The sequence below is a fragment of the Rhinatrema bivittatum genome, chromosome 8, assembly GCF_901001135.1.
Source record: "Rhinatrema bivittatum chromosome 8, aRhiBiv1.1, whole genome shotgun sequence".
NCBI classification, from domain to species: Eukaryota; Metazoa; Chordata; class Amphibia; order Gymnophiona; family Rhinatrematidae; genus Rhinatrema; species Rhinatrema bivittatum.
In genome coordinates this window covers 204,729,923-204,744,796 of record NC_042622.1, presented here as the reverse complement: position 1 = coordinate 204,744,796, position 14,874 = coordinate 204,729,923, and the positions used below count along the sequence as shown (strand labels likewise).

At 48.1% G+C, this 14,874-nt stretch overlaps 1 protein-coding gene across 1 annotated transcript in view; it reads left to right on the top strand.

The window, feature by feature from the left end:
- Positions 1–347: 347 nt before the first annotated feature.
- Positions 348–14,874, top strand: part of SRRM3 (serine/arginine repetitive matrix 3) — a 236,955-nt gene continuing 222,428 nt past the window's right edge. The window contains exon 1 of the mRNA XM_029613117.1: positions 348–640. Within this exon, the coding sequence (XP_029468977.1) occupies positions 417–640 (224 nt within the window). The 5' untranslated portion in view covers positions 348–416. The remainder of the gene's footprint in view (positions 641–14,874) is intronic.

Here is a 14,874-nt window from a genome sequence, read left to right as displayed (position 1 = left end):
CCCTGCCATCAGGTGCACATGAGAATGCCTCAGAAATTCCTCCCGTATTGGAATTGACATCTCCATCTATGCTGGTGGCCCACGTTAATGGCACTGTCCGCGTTTTGGCTACCAACACATGTCCCTCGCGAGCAGGGAAGCAGATTAAAACAGCTTGTCCCCCGTTAAACTGTCAGTTTTAATTTAGCCAAGAGGCCCAGCAAACAGATATGTTTTCTTCTCATTTCATTATGGGAGCACGAGAGCGGGAACAGCGATGGAGGGGAGAGCAGGACTGCAAAGGAGTTGCGTTAATGTGTGGGGTTTTTTTTTTGGTTTTTTTTTTATCTCACAGGAGCTGTGAAGTGAGGCACAGAGAGAGAGAGGAAGAAAAAAAAAGAGAGAGCGGGGAGAGCGATTGCGAAACTAGAGCTGGAATGTCAGTCTACAATAACGGTGCCAGGGTGCCATCTCCACAAGAAGCTGCCAATGGCTTCTCCCAGCCCAGCGCTTCCACCGCATGGCATAAGCCTGATGAGGAGCTACGGAAAGCTGAGCCCAACCTGGTCAAGAAGGCCCACCGTGAAATCCTGGACCATGAGCGGAAGCGACGGGTGGAGCTGAAATGCATGGAGCTGCAGGAGATGATGGAGGAGCAAGGGTAAGTGCGGCCATGGGGGTGGGGGTTCCTGCAGGGTTTGTGCCCTTGTGACTGTAGGGTGGCTTTTCTGGAAGGGAAGGGAAGTCTGGGATCTTGTGTCCCGGGGGGGGATGCCACCATGAGAGCTATTCTTTCACCCGAGGGCTATTAAGTTTAGTTTCGTAGACCCTTTCACCTCATCAAGTATTCGTCACAGTGTAACTGGAATAGCTGCAGCCACGTTCTGAAAGAAGTGGGTAGGGTGAGGGGGTAAATTTTCAAGGAGTTGTTGCCTGTTACATGAATAAAAATAGAGTTAACCCTCGAAAGTCAGCCGTATGAAACTAAGTGGATTTTTAACCACCAGAAACTGTGCACAAACTTTCATAATGCATATAACTTTGTCTGTATAAAAAAATAAGCATCATGAAGGGGTATCTTATGAGGAGGGAGGGGTTTTTATTTTTTGGATGTTTGTATAAATATTCAAAAGATTTTACATGGTTAAGTGTGTTTATCTGCATGAAAGCACGTTTTGAAAAATGCCTCCTCTGTATGCAAGCAAAAGTACTCAAAGTGCTTCATGGCAGGTGCACTTTGACCTGCGGGACAAAAAGGGGACAGGAGTTAGGTCAGGGAAGCAAAAGGACACAAGGAGATTTCATCTTCAGATCTCTGTGCGTCATTTCCAGCGTTTAACCCACACCCGCTCCCTTGCAGGCACTAAGCAATCTTTCACTCTGAAAATGTGCTTGTAGGTCTCCAAGTACTAAGTACTTGCAGGCCCTGTGGGCAGAGTGTCAGAATTGCACTCTCCGTTTTCACAAGGTAAGCGTGTAGATAGCATGCCGCTGATGCAACCAACTTGACATGCCATCAGCTGCCCCCATTTACCTTCGCCTTAAGGTTCATTTACCCATGTCACCACCCAATTTCCAGGCTCAGGGTACTTAGTGTTTGGAAATCACCTGGCTCTGTACAGGATTTCGGGTTTATGTGTACCTTCACACCATACTGGAAATTCACCTCTGTATGTCTCCCCCATCTCACTGGCACAAATATCTATTGAACTGTGAAACTATCAGAAGGTACTTTCTTCCTGTTGAGATCTTTTGGATAACCTGTGGAATTAGAAAACCAAAAACCAACAAAGTAGATGGGTGGAGCTGATACCTCTTATAATGCTAACGAATGCGGAAACATGCAGACTTCGGAATTGCTAAATTCCCTTTACCAAGTAATGAACGGCCATCAGTAGTTCGAGGCATGCATGCAGGCTCATACGAGGCATAATCTGGGATATAATCCAGGGCTGCACCGCCAGAGCTAGGCACACAAAGCATCGCACAGGATATAATCCAGCATCACGCTTCCAAAGCCAGGGACATGGGCATCATAGGGGATAGAATTTAGTGTTCAAACAAAAAAAGAGCCAATCAGATCCCCACACGAATATCACACAAAAAAAAGGAGTCCACAAAACTATGAAAGTATCTCACGTTGCCACTCACGATCTTTGCTTTTCAATCACGTTTTCACTTTAATCTCTAACAAATAATATGAAAAAATAGTATGAAAAATAGTAACCGCATCAGCAAGTCTGACAACGTGCCTTATGTGCTTAAAAGGCCGTCCGGACTACTCAGTCGTATGCGGTTACCATTCCAGTCTTATGAATACCCTATCCGTCAGTCAACAATTTTTCAGTCTCTGTCCCAGAGGTGAAGACAGTTGAGGCATGGCGTCCCAGATGAGGAGTTGATAATGAACAGAACGTTAAATAGCAAGAAATGAAATCATCTGTAGAACGAGTTTGGTTAACAAGGATTTGGCTCCTGAAGAAGCAGGATGTGCGAAACATTGGCCGTTGTCGAGCCACTAATGCAAGGGACTTCCTTGTAGAATTTATTATTAAAAAAAAAAAAAATAATAATTAGAAAAATTGTTGACTGACAGATAGGGTATTCATAAGACTGGAATGGTAACTGCATACGACTGAGTAGTCCGGACGGCCTTTTAAGCACATAAGGCACGTTGTCAGGCTTGCTGATGCGGTTACTATTTTTCATACTAATTTTTCATATTATTTGTTAGAGATTAAAGTGAAAACGTGATTGAAAAGCAACGATCGTGAGTGGCAAAGTGAGATACTTTCATAGTTTTGTGGATTCCTTTTTGTGTATAGAATTTAGTGTCGCATTGCCAAAGCCAGTCGTACAGCACATAAAAGTACTAAACAAGTGTCCAGTTTCCGGTCCATGAACGCATGCATGTCTGCGGTCCTCAGATATATACACCGTGCATGGTTCTGAAAAAAAAAACCCAAAACACACACACCCTGACAGCATCCTCCATGTTCCCCCTGACATGTCCTGAAATTTGGTGTGGACAGGACAGCAAACCCAAAGGGGTCAACATGCAAAGCCATCGAGACGGACAACTCACAAGTTATTCTTCTAAATGGCGACTTTTTAAATTTTTTTTTACAGCAATTATTTGAGATCGTTGCCAAGAAATTTTTATATCTTTATATCTTAAGATAAAAGAAGACATAAAACACACAACTCAACCATCTCTATGTCGAATACACAATCTTTTTAACAAGGGGAATTTCAGTAATGAGGAGAATTATTCAGTATACCTAAATTATTAGAAGAAAACAGTGGTTATACAACTCCCGTAATTTACTTGTTGCCTAGTATTACTCGGGTGTTGTTATTTTAAGTCTGGGGAATTTTTTGTTTTTTCAAGAAATTACACAGCTGATCTGGATTGAAGAAAATAAAAGTATTATTTCCCTTTTTTTTACCACACATCTACAGGGGTAGTGTAAAAGGAATGCTGCACCACCATCCAATACTTCTTTTTTTCATGTTTAAGAAAGCCTAAATAGCAACCTTTTAAACATTTGGCCACTTATCTGAGTAAATTGTAGCCGGAGAAGTCATTATCCGGCTACAAGTTAGCTGGATAAAAAAAGAGGCAATCTAGGTCAATCCAGGGAGGAGTTAATTTATCCAGCTAAGCTAGGGCTGGATTCACTAACCATTTTTCCCATTGACAGAAACTGGGAGAAAAGCCTTGGTCGGATGACTTTAGACCTGCTTGAGAGCCCAGCGCTGAATATGTACCCTGAGGCGTTATTACTGCCGTCATGCTGGAAGTGCCCGGAGTCACTATGTACTGCTATCTTGGGGAGAAAGGGGGCACCCACTCAAATACTAGGTGGCCGGGAGGGCTTTGGGAGGAGGGTGGTGGCATGGGGTTTGTGGAGGGGGGGGGGTCGAGGGGGCAATTCTTTTTGCTATTTTTAGCAGGGAGGTGGGGGATAGGAGCTGGAGGTTCAGGCCGGGCCAGCGCCGATATCTGATTTATTTTAACATTTTAAGGAGTTGGGGGCGGGGGGGGGGGGGGGGGGGGGTCCCGGCCAGTAGACAAGGGGAGGGGGATGGACATTTGTGGTGGTGGGAGGGGGGGGGGGGTGAATCACCCAAGAGGCCCACAACTATGTTTTTGTTTTCTTGGATGGCCACTTAACCAGGCAGCTTCAAAAGATGTCGGGTTAAGTAGCAGCTTATCTGGCCACACAAGACCGGATGACTACAAGCCTAACCGATGATATTTAAACGTAGCTGGTTAGGTTTTCAGTTGTCCGCTATATCCAAAGCCCCAGCTCCACCCAGCAGGAGAGTAGGACTAGTGCTTCTGCCCTGTTCCTGCTGTGGCTATCAGTGCCTCTCCTTTCCCTTCCATGCAGATCAAACAGCTTATCCCAGAGAAGGCAGGCCTGCTGTTCTGCCTGCCCGAGGTGGGGGCAGGAAGGCTCAGGAGGCAGGCAGAAAGGAGCAGCATGAAGCTTAAGTGGGGGAAATACCAGTGAGGACCCAGGGGCTGGACGGGGCAGTGGGGGATGAGGGAAACGATGGATTTTCAGGGATTGGTTCAGGTGTGGTAGGATTGATAGCGGAGACCCAGGGATTGGGATAGGCATGGGGAGAGAGTGGGAACTCAGTGACCGGTAGGGTTGCCAACTGTCCAAGTTTGGACCGGACGGCCAGGTTTTCAGGCATTCTGTACAGTCTCCAGTCAGCAGCAGTCCCGTCTGGACACTAAATGTCCAGTTTTGCAGGTGGATCCTCCTTTTCCCCTACAGCCTCTTAGTTAGAGGAAGAGAAAGGCAGGTCGGAGCCTATCGGAGGAGAGCTGTGCTGTATCCCCGCCTCCTTTCCCTTGCTGTGATTGGACAGCATAGGGAGAGGAGGTGGTGCACAGCACAGCCCTCAGCTCCCAGTGGTTCTGCAGATACCTAGATACACTGTTTAGGCAGTTCACTGGCAGGATCTAAAATGCATGCAAATGAGGGGGTACCATCCCCCCACCCCTTGTCCTCAAATGTCCAGATCTGGTCTGTGGAAAAGTTGAGTACTTGAGGATTGGATTGGAGTGGTGAAGAGTGAGGATTTGGATTGGGAGAGGGACTGGTGTATTGAGGGAAGACTTGGGAGAGTGGGGGAGTCAGAGATGAAGGGGACAGTGGAGACTGAGAAGTTGGTTAGGGCTCAGTAGAGCAGGGACTCGGGGATTGGTGGGAGTGGAAAAGCAGGGACTCGGTAATTAGGGAGTTGGGCATGAGCAGGGAGTTGGAGATGGGAGTTGTGGGTGTGATAGCATAAGAGAGTAAGGGTGGGGATTGCTGAGGATTGAGAAGGAGTTGAAGGAGGGATGAGATGAGAAGAAAAGGGATGAGATGAGAAGAAAAAAATGAGATGAAAGATTAATAGGTAATGTAGAGGAGAAAGTAAAGAAGACAAGAAGAGAGAAAAAAATGAGAAGGAGTCTCTGAAAAAGGGGTTAGAAGACTGACACAAAGAAAGTGGGAAAAAGAGACTGGGATCACACAATTCTAAGAATAAAATGTGTAGACAACAAAAGCAGAAAAAAAGCATTTTATTTTCAGTTTAGTGGTTGGAGTATGTCATTTTTGTGAATGTGCGTCTTATATCAGTACCTCTCTTTCTCCAGCGTTGCACAACATGCAAAGTTCGTCTGCTTGATGTCTGCAGTTCAGTTTTTTCAGCACATTTCTATTTGTAATGTCGTGTGTGGCCCATTATTCTGTATTTGATGAAGGTCTGTCCATGTTCCATAGGTGACTGGGGTGTGATATTCTCTCAGCATGAAGTTTTGGTGTATGAAATCTCTCGTGTTGTGGATCGTTCTGTTTCCCCAATAGGAAATGTATCAGGGTCCGTAGGTAGTTTTCTTGCTGTGTGAGTTCTGGCACTCAGGGCTGTTTTGGTACAGCAGGCTCGCTACACACATTGCTTGTGAGTGTATTTTTGCAGGATTTTCAGCAATCGTTTTGGTAGGCACCCGAGCAGTGCATGCAAATGCAATACACATGTCACAAGAAGTGATAATTTTACCTCAGAAGATTGTCCTTTGAATATCCAATTATCCCATTCTCCTCTTTCATGCAAAATTAATCAGTGTACATGCAGAATTGTTATGTACAATATTCATTTTCAAAAGTTAAGTAATTGTGTATGTGGGAGGGTGAGAATGAGGCGAGGAGGGGACGGGTGCACTCAGGACTGAAGGTTCGTCTAGGACGGCTGCCCTGCTTCCTGGAAGCCTGGTGCAGCTATGTCTCTGCCCGTTGGCTAGTATTATCACCTCTTTGGCCCTCTCAAGTTCCATATGACTGAGCAAACACTCAAACTCCATTCCTTAATTTCTTTTGCCTTTTACTGCCCTCCCCCCACCTCTCCCCCACCTGCTCTTACCACTCTCTGGGGCCAATCTGGGGCTGCGGTAGACCTGCTGTGAGTTTTGCGTGTGGTACTACACGCGATCTCAGCGTGCATGTAATAACATGGTCAGCGTAGAAAAAAAAGCGCGCGCAAACCCGCTCAAAAAGCTGTGGCTGGTTTGGCTGGTTTGGCGTGAATTCATGCTAAATGCCATGTAAAGGAGACAATTAACTATTCCTGGGCAATGCAGAGAGCCACGCTGGCGTCAGTGTGGGTTTTATGGCGCCCGGGTCAGGGCAGGAGTTCGAGAAATTAAGCGGCAGAAGCCAGAAGCGAGGTGGGAGAGGGGAAACAGGCACAGGTCAGAAATGCTGAATGCTTTTGTAACCCCTTCCAAATCTCTGCTGCATTTCCCCTGCTCATCAGCATCCGCCATTATAGCTCCCAGGTGGTTGGTGACATCATGAGGGGAGTTAGACATTGCTCCGCCCACTTTCAGCCCCGCTAACTCGCTACTGTCTTAAGGCATTCAAGCGAGAATCAATCACGGGTCGCCACATTGATGCGGGCTGATGTGCAATTCATTGCATCGGGCCTTCAGCGCACGTTGTAGCCCGCCTATCTGCATGGAGATTTGTTTTGTGCGGATTTTCTCTGTGCATCTCATTTGCACGCCATCCCTTTATTACATCCCGCGGAGCGCCTGCTTTTGCCGCATGCACCAAAAAAAAACAAAACAAAAAAAAACTACGCGCTGAAAATTAGCGCCGATTTCACCGGCCCCTGGGGTAAGATAAGACCAGCAGTCTTAAAAACCTCAGACCATGACGCCTTGTCCTCAAACTTCCTTTTCTATGGAAAACTTCACCTTCCCGTACTGTACTGAAGCCTGTTAGATATTTGAATAATTCTGTAATATCCCCCCCTAGCCCTCCTTGTCTTCAGCGAGTACACTGTGAACGCCTTCTTGGTGGGGTTCGCGTTGTAGGCCTTGCATCGTTTCAGAAGCCCCCTTTTCCTGAACCACTTCCTCCCTCTGTGTCCTTCTGAAGCCACGGCCTCCAGAACGGAGCACAGGGCTCACTAACAACCTGTGCAAGGGTCATGTGACCCCTTTCCCCCCCACCGATGAGCATTTAACCATTTTAAACCAATGAAATGCAAAGGGCTAACCTTAAAGGGAGGGTGTATGGTTGCCAACAAAAATTAAAAAAATTGGGCCCCCCCAAATCTCTCCCTCTCCTCTCCCACAGACCCTTTCCTGCCATTCTGAAATACGTGTGGAGTCCTGACTTTTCTAATTCCCATCCTAATGCAGCCTACAGGAACACAAGCACCAGACGCTGCAGGACCAGATCTCATGTGGCACAGAGTGAGGGTTGCACCTCCGGTCCTGAGCGCAGGGGAGAAATCCAAGATAGCACAAGCATTAATAGATCAAGCGGGGCGTAACTGCAGGGAAGCCATAAAGGAGAATGGATGTTAAACCAAATTATATTTCATACCATGAAAGTAATGATAATCCAGCAGAGCAAAGCTTTCTGTGGCTCAGCTCCAGCAGGGCGCCAATAAGATTTCACGCAGCGGTGCTTCCCCAGTCAGTGTCTCCCGTCAGGGCTGAAACCCTGAACACCGGTCTCCTACTTCACGTCATGCAGTGCTGCTGTCAAACCAAGGCAGGAAGCAGTGGCACAGATTGAGAGGTAGTGCTGGAGGTGCACGGTGACGTCTGTGTGTGCGGAGCCTCCGCGCTGACTATCAGGGGGTGCTGCAGGGCAGGATGGAGGTGTGTGTGTGTGTTTATATTGGGGGAGGGGGGGTCTCAGTATTGGAATAGCAGGGGGTGGAGGTAAGGCAGGGGTAACATGCATTGGCAGAGCCACATATGGGATCTCTGAATAGCAGGGAATGCTGCACATGGATGGAGTAAGGAGGGGGGGGGGTGTTTGTGTGGGGAGAGAAAGTAAACACCTCCGAGCCAGTGAGTCGGTGGCGGCTCGCCACGTGGGCTGGAAGAAGGATAATGCTGATATATTGCACTGACCGGCCAGGGATGTAGCCACAGGCGGACCGTGCAGGAGGAAGGAGCCAGAGATAGCCGTTCAGCAGGCTGGAGGAAGGCGCGGCCACACGGCTCCACTACCCAGAAGAAGACGTAGCTGTGTGGCCCTGCAGGCCAGAAGAAGATGCAGTTGCATTGCTGACAGAATTAGGGGCTAATATAAACAAGAGAAGGCCCACAGTGTCAGAGGAGAGAGGAGTGAAAAGGGGAGAGGATGCTGGGGTCGGGCTGCAGGAGGGGGGGAAGGGAGGAGAGCGTGCTGGGGGCAGGCTGGAGAGGGGAGAGAGAGGAGGAGGAGGAGGGAAATTTGCTGAGGTTGAGGAGGCCAGTTAGTGGCTGTTGGGATCTGGCCTGGGGGGAGAGAAAGTGTATGAGTGTTTGCATGTGCAACTCCTCCTTCCACCCACTAATCCGTATCAATTAGTGGGGGAGGAGGGGAAGAGAGAGTTCACCTGTCTGCCACTTTGACCTCCCTACCCCCAAATTAAGCAGTCAAACTACAGCTATGGTGCTGCAGAGCAGGAATGAGGTTTGTTAGCAGAGCTGCAATGGGGGAGGGGGGAGTATCTTGGTACTGGAATAAGAGGGGGGGCACTGCAGGGCAGGAATGAGGTGTGTTGGTGAGCTGGGAGGGGGGAGTATCATGGTACTGTAATAAGAGGGGGCACTGCAGGGCAGGAATGAGGTGTGTTGGTGAGCTGCAGTGGGGGAGGGTGGAGTATCTTGGTACTGGAATAAGAGGGGGCACTGCAGGGCAGGAATGAGGTGTATTGGCTGAGCTGCATTGGGGGAAGGGAGGACCTTGGAGATGGAATAAGAGGGGGCACTGCAGGGCAGGAATGAGGTGTATTGGCTGAGCTGCATTGGGGGAAGGGAGGACCTTGGAGATGGAATAAGAGGGGGCACTGCAGGGCAGGAATGAGGTGTGTTGGTGAGCTGCAGTGGGGGAGGGTGGAGTATCTTAGTACTGGAATAAGAGGGGGCACTGCAGGGCAGGAATGAGGGGTGTTGGTGAGCTGCAGTGGGGGAGGGTGGAGTATCTTGGTACTGGAATAAGAGGGGGCACTGCAGGGCAGGAATGAGGTGTGTTGGTGAGCTGCAGTGGGGGAGGGTGGAGTATCTTAGTACTGGAATAAGAGGGGGCACTGCAGGGCAGGAATGAGGTGTATTGGTGAGCTGCAGTGGGGGAGGGTGGAGTATCTTGGTACTGGAATAAGAGGGGGCACTGCAGGGCAGGAATGAAGTGTATTGGCTGAGCTGCATTTGGGGGGAGGGAGGACCCTGGAGATGGAATAAGAGGGGGGTGGCACTGCAGGGCAGGAGTGAGGTGTATTGGCAGAGTTGTTTCTGAACCTCAGTACTGGAATTGCATGGTATTTCAAGTTTACCACTATGCGGGAAAATATTTATCTGTTTACTTCCTTTCCAGCATGCACATAATTACAAAGGAACTTGGAGGCATCATTACACATACGCAATGTGATGTGGGAGGAGATTTTCAAAAGGGATTCTCCATAGGTGAGAACCGGTGTTTGCCCATGGAAAAGACCCCCATTGTAATCTGCTCCCCACCCCCGTCCCGTGGGGAGAAGGGACAGCACTGGGGGCTGCTTCACACGGGGAGAACTCTCCGTGCATGCTTCCCAGCAGGGAGTTTACCCCCTCCCCCCCCTGCAAACTCTGTGGGTAACTTCTGTACCCACAGCCACCCCACCCCCACCCCCGCTGGGCCCACTGAGGGAGTGATTTTTAAAGGGAAATGCCACTGGGAGCCAGCAAACCGGCACGAGGTCCAGGAGTACTGTGCGCCTGCAGCCTCCCCCACACTCTCTCAGAGTTATCCTGCCCGTAATTTCCAGACTGGATGTGAGGAGAAACCAGAAACCCGTATTCACCCTTACGAGCACAACATTTCATTTGCAAACTCTGGCCAAGGAGGAAGAGACCTGGGGGTCATCACTGCCAGGACATTGCTCTCTTAATCCTGCCAGGGTGCTGCTGGGAGATTCCCCCAGAGGGCACCTCAGATTTATGGAGCAATTAATTCCCCTTCAGAGTTTCTGAGTTTCCAAATTGTATTCATAATTAAGGATGCCACCTCATTAATCAGAGTGTGAATTTTCTTCGGTGTCAGCCTGCACCTGATTAGTTGTGATACCAGTGATTAACCACAGGACGCGTGCCCATGGAGAGGAGTACTGGACCGTAGTCCAATATAGTACGTTGTCGCTAGGTACGTGGTGTACGTGGGTGCATCCAGCGGTTTTGCGGCCCCTTTCCATGTTGCGCTGCTGAATGGACAACCGACAAACAGATGTTTCATCCCTTCCTTCCAGGATGTACATGCGTGATGGAGATAATTGCTAGCAGCATTAACACTCATTCTTAGGCTATCCCAAACACTGAACTCTCACCCAGTTGGGGGAATTCTGGGGTCTCCCATCTGCAGAGAACTTCTGCATAATTCGCTGGAGGAGGGCAGTGAGGTCATCATAGAACGATCTCTCCCGGATATACTATTGCTTCATCCACCAGAATATGCCAGGGCGTTAGATATTTTCCCAAAGCCCAAACATGGACAAAGCAATGGCCTTGTAAACTCATAGACTACATCCTCTACCCCTCTGTCCAGGCATGGCCCGACAGGGCAAGATTTGCCATCGCCGAAACCCAAAACTTTATAAAGCATTTGTTTAGGCCAAAGAGAATGAATATGTATAATAATGCAGAACAGCAGAGGGTTTTACCACCCTTAAACCACTTATTTTCCATCACTGTTTGTTTATATCGCGCTTTTTCAGCTGGAGAGTTCAAAGCGTGTTGCGACATGTTTTAGTACTATTTGGCGCAGGGGGTTTAGCTAACAGTGGCACCCAGGAAGCATTCTTCCACGCCCTTTGAGTTTACATCCCTAACAGCATTTCGCAGAGCAGGCTGGCTATTCAGCCTGGCCACCGGATGAGACACGTCTTAAGGATATGAACGCTTACACAGGCCTGTTCTGAGGGGATGAGGGATGGAGCCATTGTGGACAGAGTTCACGTGTTCACATTTAGACATGCACTGCTCCCCCTTCTCTTTCTGTGATTCCCAATTCCTATGGGTTGAGGTCACCCAAGAAAGGCGACCCCCGACACCCGAGTCCCATCTCTCAGTGGGAATCTGAATTCATTAGGACCTACCCGGAGTGCCTGGATTTCATTATGTTCATTTTTGAGTTTGATGCTTTCTCAAAATTTTCTACACGATCAGGGCCCTACAAATAGTTCAGAATGCAACTGCCCGAGTTTTGACTGGGACACGGTTGCGTGATCGTATAACGCCAGTCCTGGAATCTGTTCATTGGTTACCCATTGCATGGCTTATAAAAATACAAGTTAGCATAAAGCTTTGAACAATGTTTTGGTGCCAAGAATTTATCGTCCAGTATGCAATTTATGTTCCAGCAGTCAAGATCGGTTGGAGGTTCCTTCTCCTGCACTGGTTCATTTGAGCAAGACTAAAGAGAGGGCTTTTTTTTTGGTAGCTGGATGCAGTTCCAGCTAACCTCTAATTGTTGCACCTGTCGGTCGTAGACGGCTGCGACCTCTCTGCCTCACCTCTCTTCTATCATTCTCTTCCTCCCTTGGAAGGATGGCTGCCTCCGCTGCTGGTTGCCGAAACCCTCTGCGTCTCCGAGACAGCATGGGCGTCCCCGTCCGCCATGCTTCTTCCTGAGGCCTCCTAGGGCATGCGCACGCACGCTGCCTATGCTTTTGAATACATCATGGCGGGAATCTCGGGGGCGTCCCCACCGCATGACGTCAGTACCTCTGGGTATTTAAACTTCAGCTCTGCTCCAATACAACGAGTTAGCAAGGACTTCGGTTTTGCTACTCTGACCGCTTCTAAGCTGCTCGCTTGGATTCCTCACTACCCTCCGGGGTATCTCGCTCCTACGGAAGCTCTGGGCACCCGCTCCTCAGAGGCCTCTCGCTTCTACCTGCCCTTCGGGGTTCAACTGCCTAACCTTTAGGACACCCGTTTCTCAGGGGTCCTGTCTGCTTTCTTTCAGGAACCCTCGGCGCTCCTAGGTACTCGCTCCTCGAGGGCTTATTCTACCCAGGGTATCCTGCACCTCGGACCACGGGTCCTTCTCTACATGCTTCTATCAAAGAAAGTTTATCAGCACTGCAACTTTGTGAGGATCTCTACGCTCCAGCTCTTCCTATTCCACCCTACAGGTTCACAGCCTATCCTGCGCTGCGGAACACTACCGGACATTTGCTACATCTGGTTGAGACCATCTACTACAGAGACTATCTGAGCGTACTGCGATATCACTGGACTATAGTACTGCCTGTTCCTTGGGCAAGATTCAACCTTGTCTACAGTAGTATAATAAAGCTTTCTTTCCTCAGTGTCTGCTTACTAAGAGTCTAGCCAATCGTTGTGGTTCTCAACGGGGCCCCTCCCCGTGGGAGGAGTCATGGCTACCTCGACCAAGAGTCCACAAATATGCCACAAACCCAACACTAATCAATAAAATGCCCTAAAGTATTAAAAAAAAATCTGAAAACCTTTTCTTTCCAGCAAGTTTTCGAAGTAATCAGTTAGCAGTAGTTGAGGGTTTTTTCCCCTTACCAATTTGCAATGGATGCTCATGTTTTAATGTGCTGCATTCATCTTGATTATGAGGGATTTTCTGTAACTCACCATGAACTGTGGAATGAATGAGAAATAAAATTATTATTTTTATTATTATTACAGTCTCCAACAGGACTCTCTCAGACCTGGTGCTAGGAGCAAAGCAAGTAATATCAGGTGCATAAGCCATCATCTTAATGATGCCTGCATATGCCTTCCCTCCTAGGTGGATTGGGATTGCACGGATAGCTTTGTACAGATGAACTGCTCTTAATAAAGGATCTATGGAAAAGTCATAAAGCAGAGCATATTTGGGCAGCTGTGTCGAACCCATGACTATCTCCTAAAGCCCTCTCCCAACCACCCGTTAATGACAGGGACATCATATGTAGAGTAGTAGAGACAATGATAATCGTTTTACGAAATATCCCAGGAGTCTCAGAGTGTGAAGAAGGTATTGTGGCTGTGGTCAGCTCGGTCAATGGGCTTTTCTTGATCCAGGATCAGTAGATAGATGGGAATGTTCCTCTCTCCTAGTGCCAGTAGTTTCTGGACGCAGATTAGGTTGTTGGCATTATAAAGGGAGGTGAGAGATGGAGCCACTATGGACAGACACTTTGGCTAGTATGTTATAATCATTTTAAGTAATGATATAAGTCTCCAGTTTGTCAGGTGCTCTCTATTTACTTTTTTGTGTAGCAGTATTAGAAGAGATTCCAGCTGGGAGTCTGACACGAACCCTTGCTCGGATAGGTATCTTACATGTTTGCCAGATTCTTGGCCAACATGGTTTTGAAGATCCTGTAGAATTCAATTGTTAGTCCATCGCCCCTTGGAGATCTCCAGCAGTTCATGTAGGAGTCATTGACATCTTTGTCCATGATCCCGGCCATAAGGGGCTGGAACTCCAGCACTGGCAATCTGGGTGCAGGATTTCCATCAAGAAAACCAGGATTTCCTGGGGTCATTATGGTGCATCTGTCAAACAGTCTTTGGTGATACCCTGTTGCACATCTCAATGAATGTACTTTCTGTTTATTACCCTCCAAATCCTGCAATCAGGTGATGGATTTTTTACACTTTTCTCGAGAGACCTGTACAGCTCGGGAAAGGATCCAGCAGTCTTATTTCCATTCCTGTCTATAGATATCAGTGCTCTATCTGCAGCTGCATGTAATTTTTCCTATCTCCGCCTTGGCTTGGTTATATATAAGTATATTTCCGTGTTTCCCCACAGCTCATCTCTGAGGACATCCACCTGGTTGTAACCATAAGTAGGAGCACCTCCTCTTCCCCTTCCTTGTTTCCATTACAGCTTCTTATTTTGGAGCAGTATTAAAGGCAGATCTTGGTGTGCTCCTACCACTCCTGAACCAAATTACAGAGAGGAATGAATCAAGACTTCTGATTTTCCTCAGACTTTTCCACAGCTTGTAATTCAGTCGCTAAATTGCTCTCCCAAATAGGTGGTCTTTGAAGTATTTGATGGATATTTCAGCGTACAGTGGTCATGGAAAGCAAAGCGTACAATCTGTATGTCCACCGTGCAGACCGATTCTTGTATCTAAAACCAATCAATGCAACTTTTCCCGTGGACCACTAGTGAATGTGAATCCTAGGCATCTGGGAAAGTGTTGTCAATGCACTTCTGTCAGATTGATCTGTTTTCTCATTGCTGTAGGCAGAGTTTCAGGCCTGGATTTGCCAATAGCCATACTAGGTCTATGCCTCAGGCAGCAAACTTCTGGGGGGGGGGGCAGCAGAGCAGCTGAAAATGTTTTGCCTCCCAGTTCTGCTGAATCTCACTCAGCAGG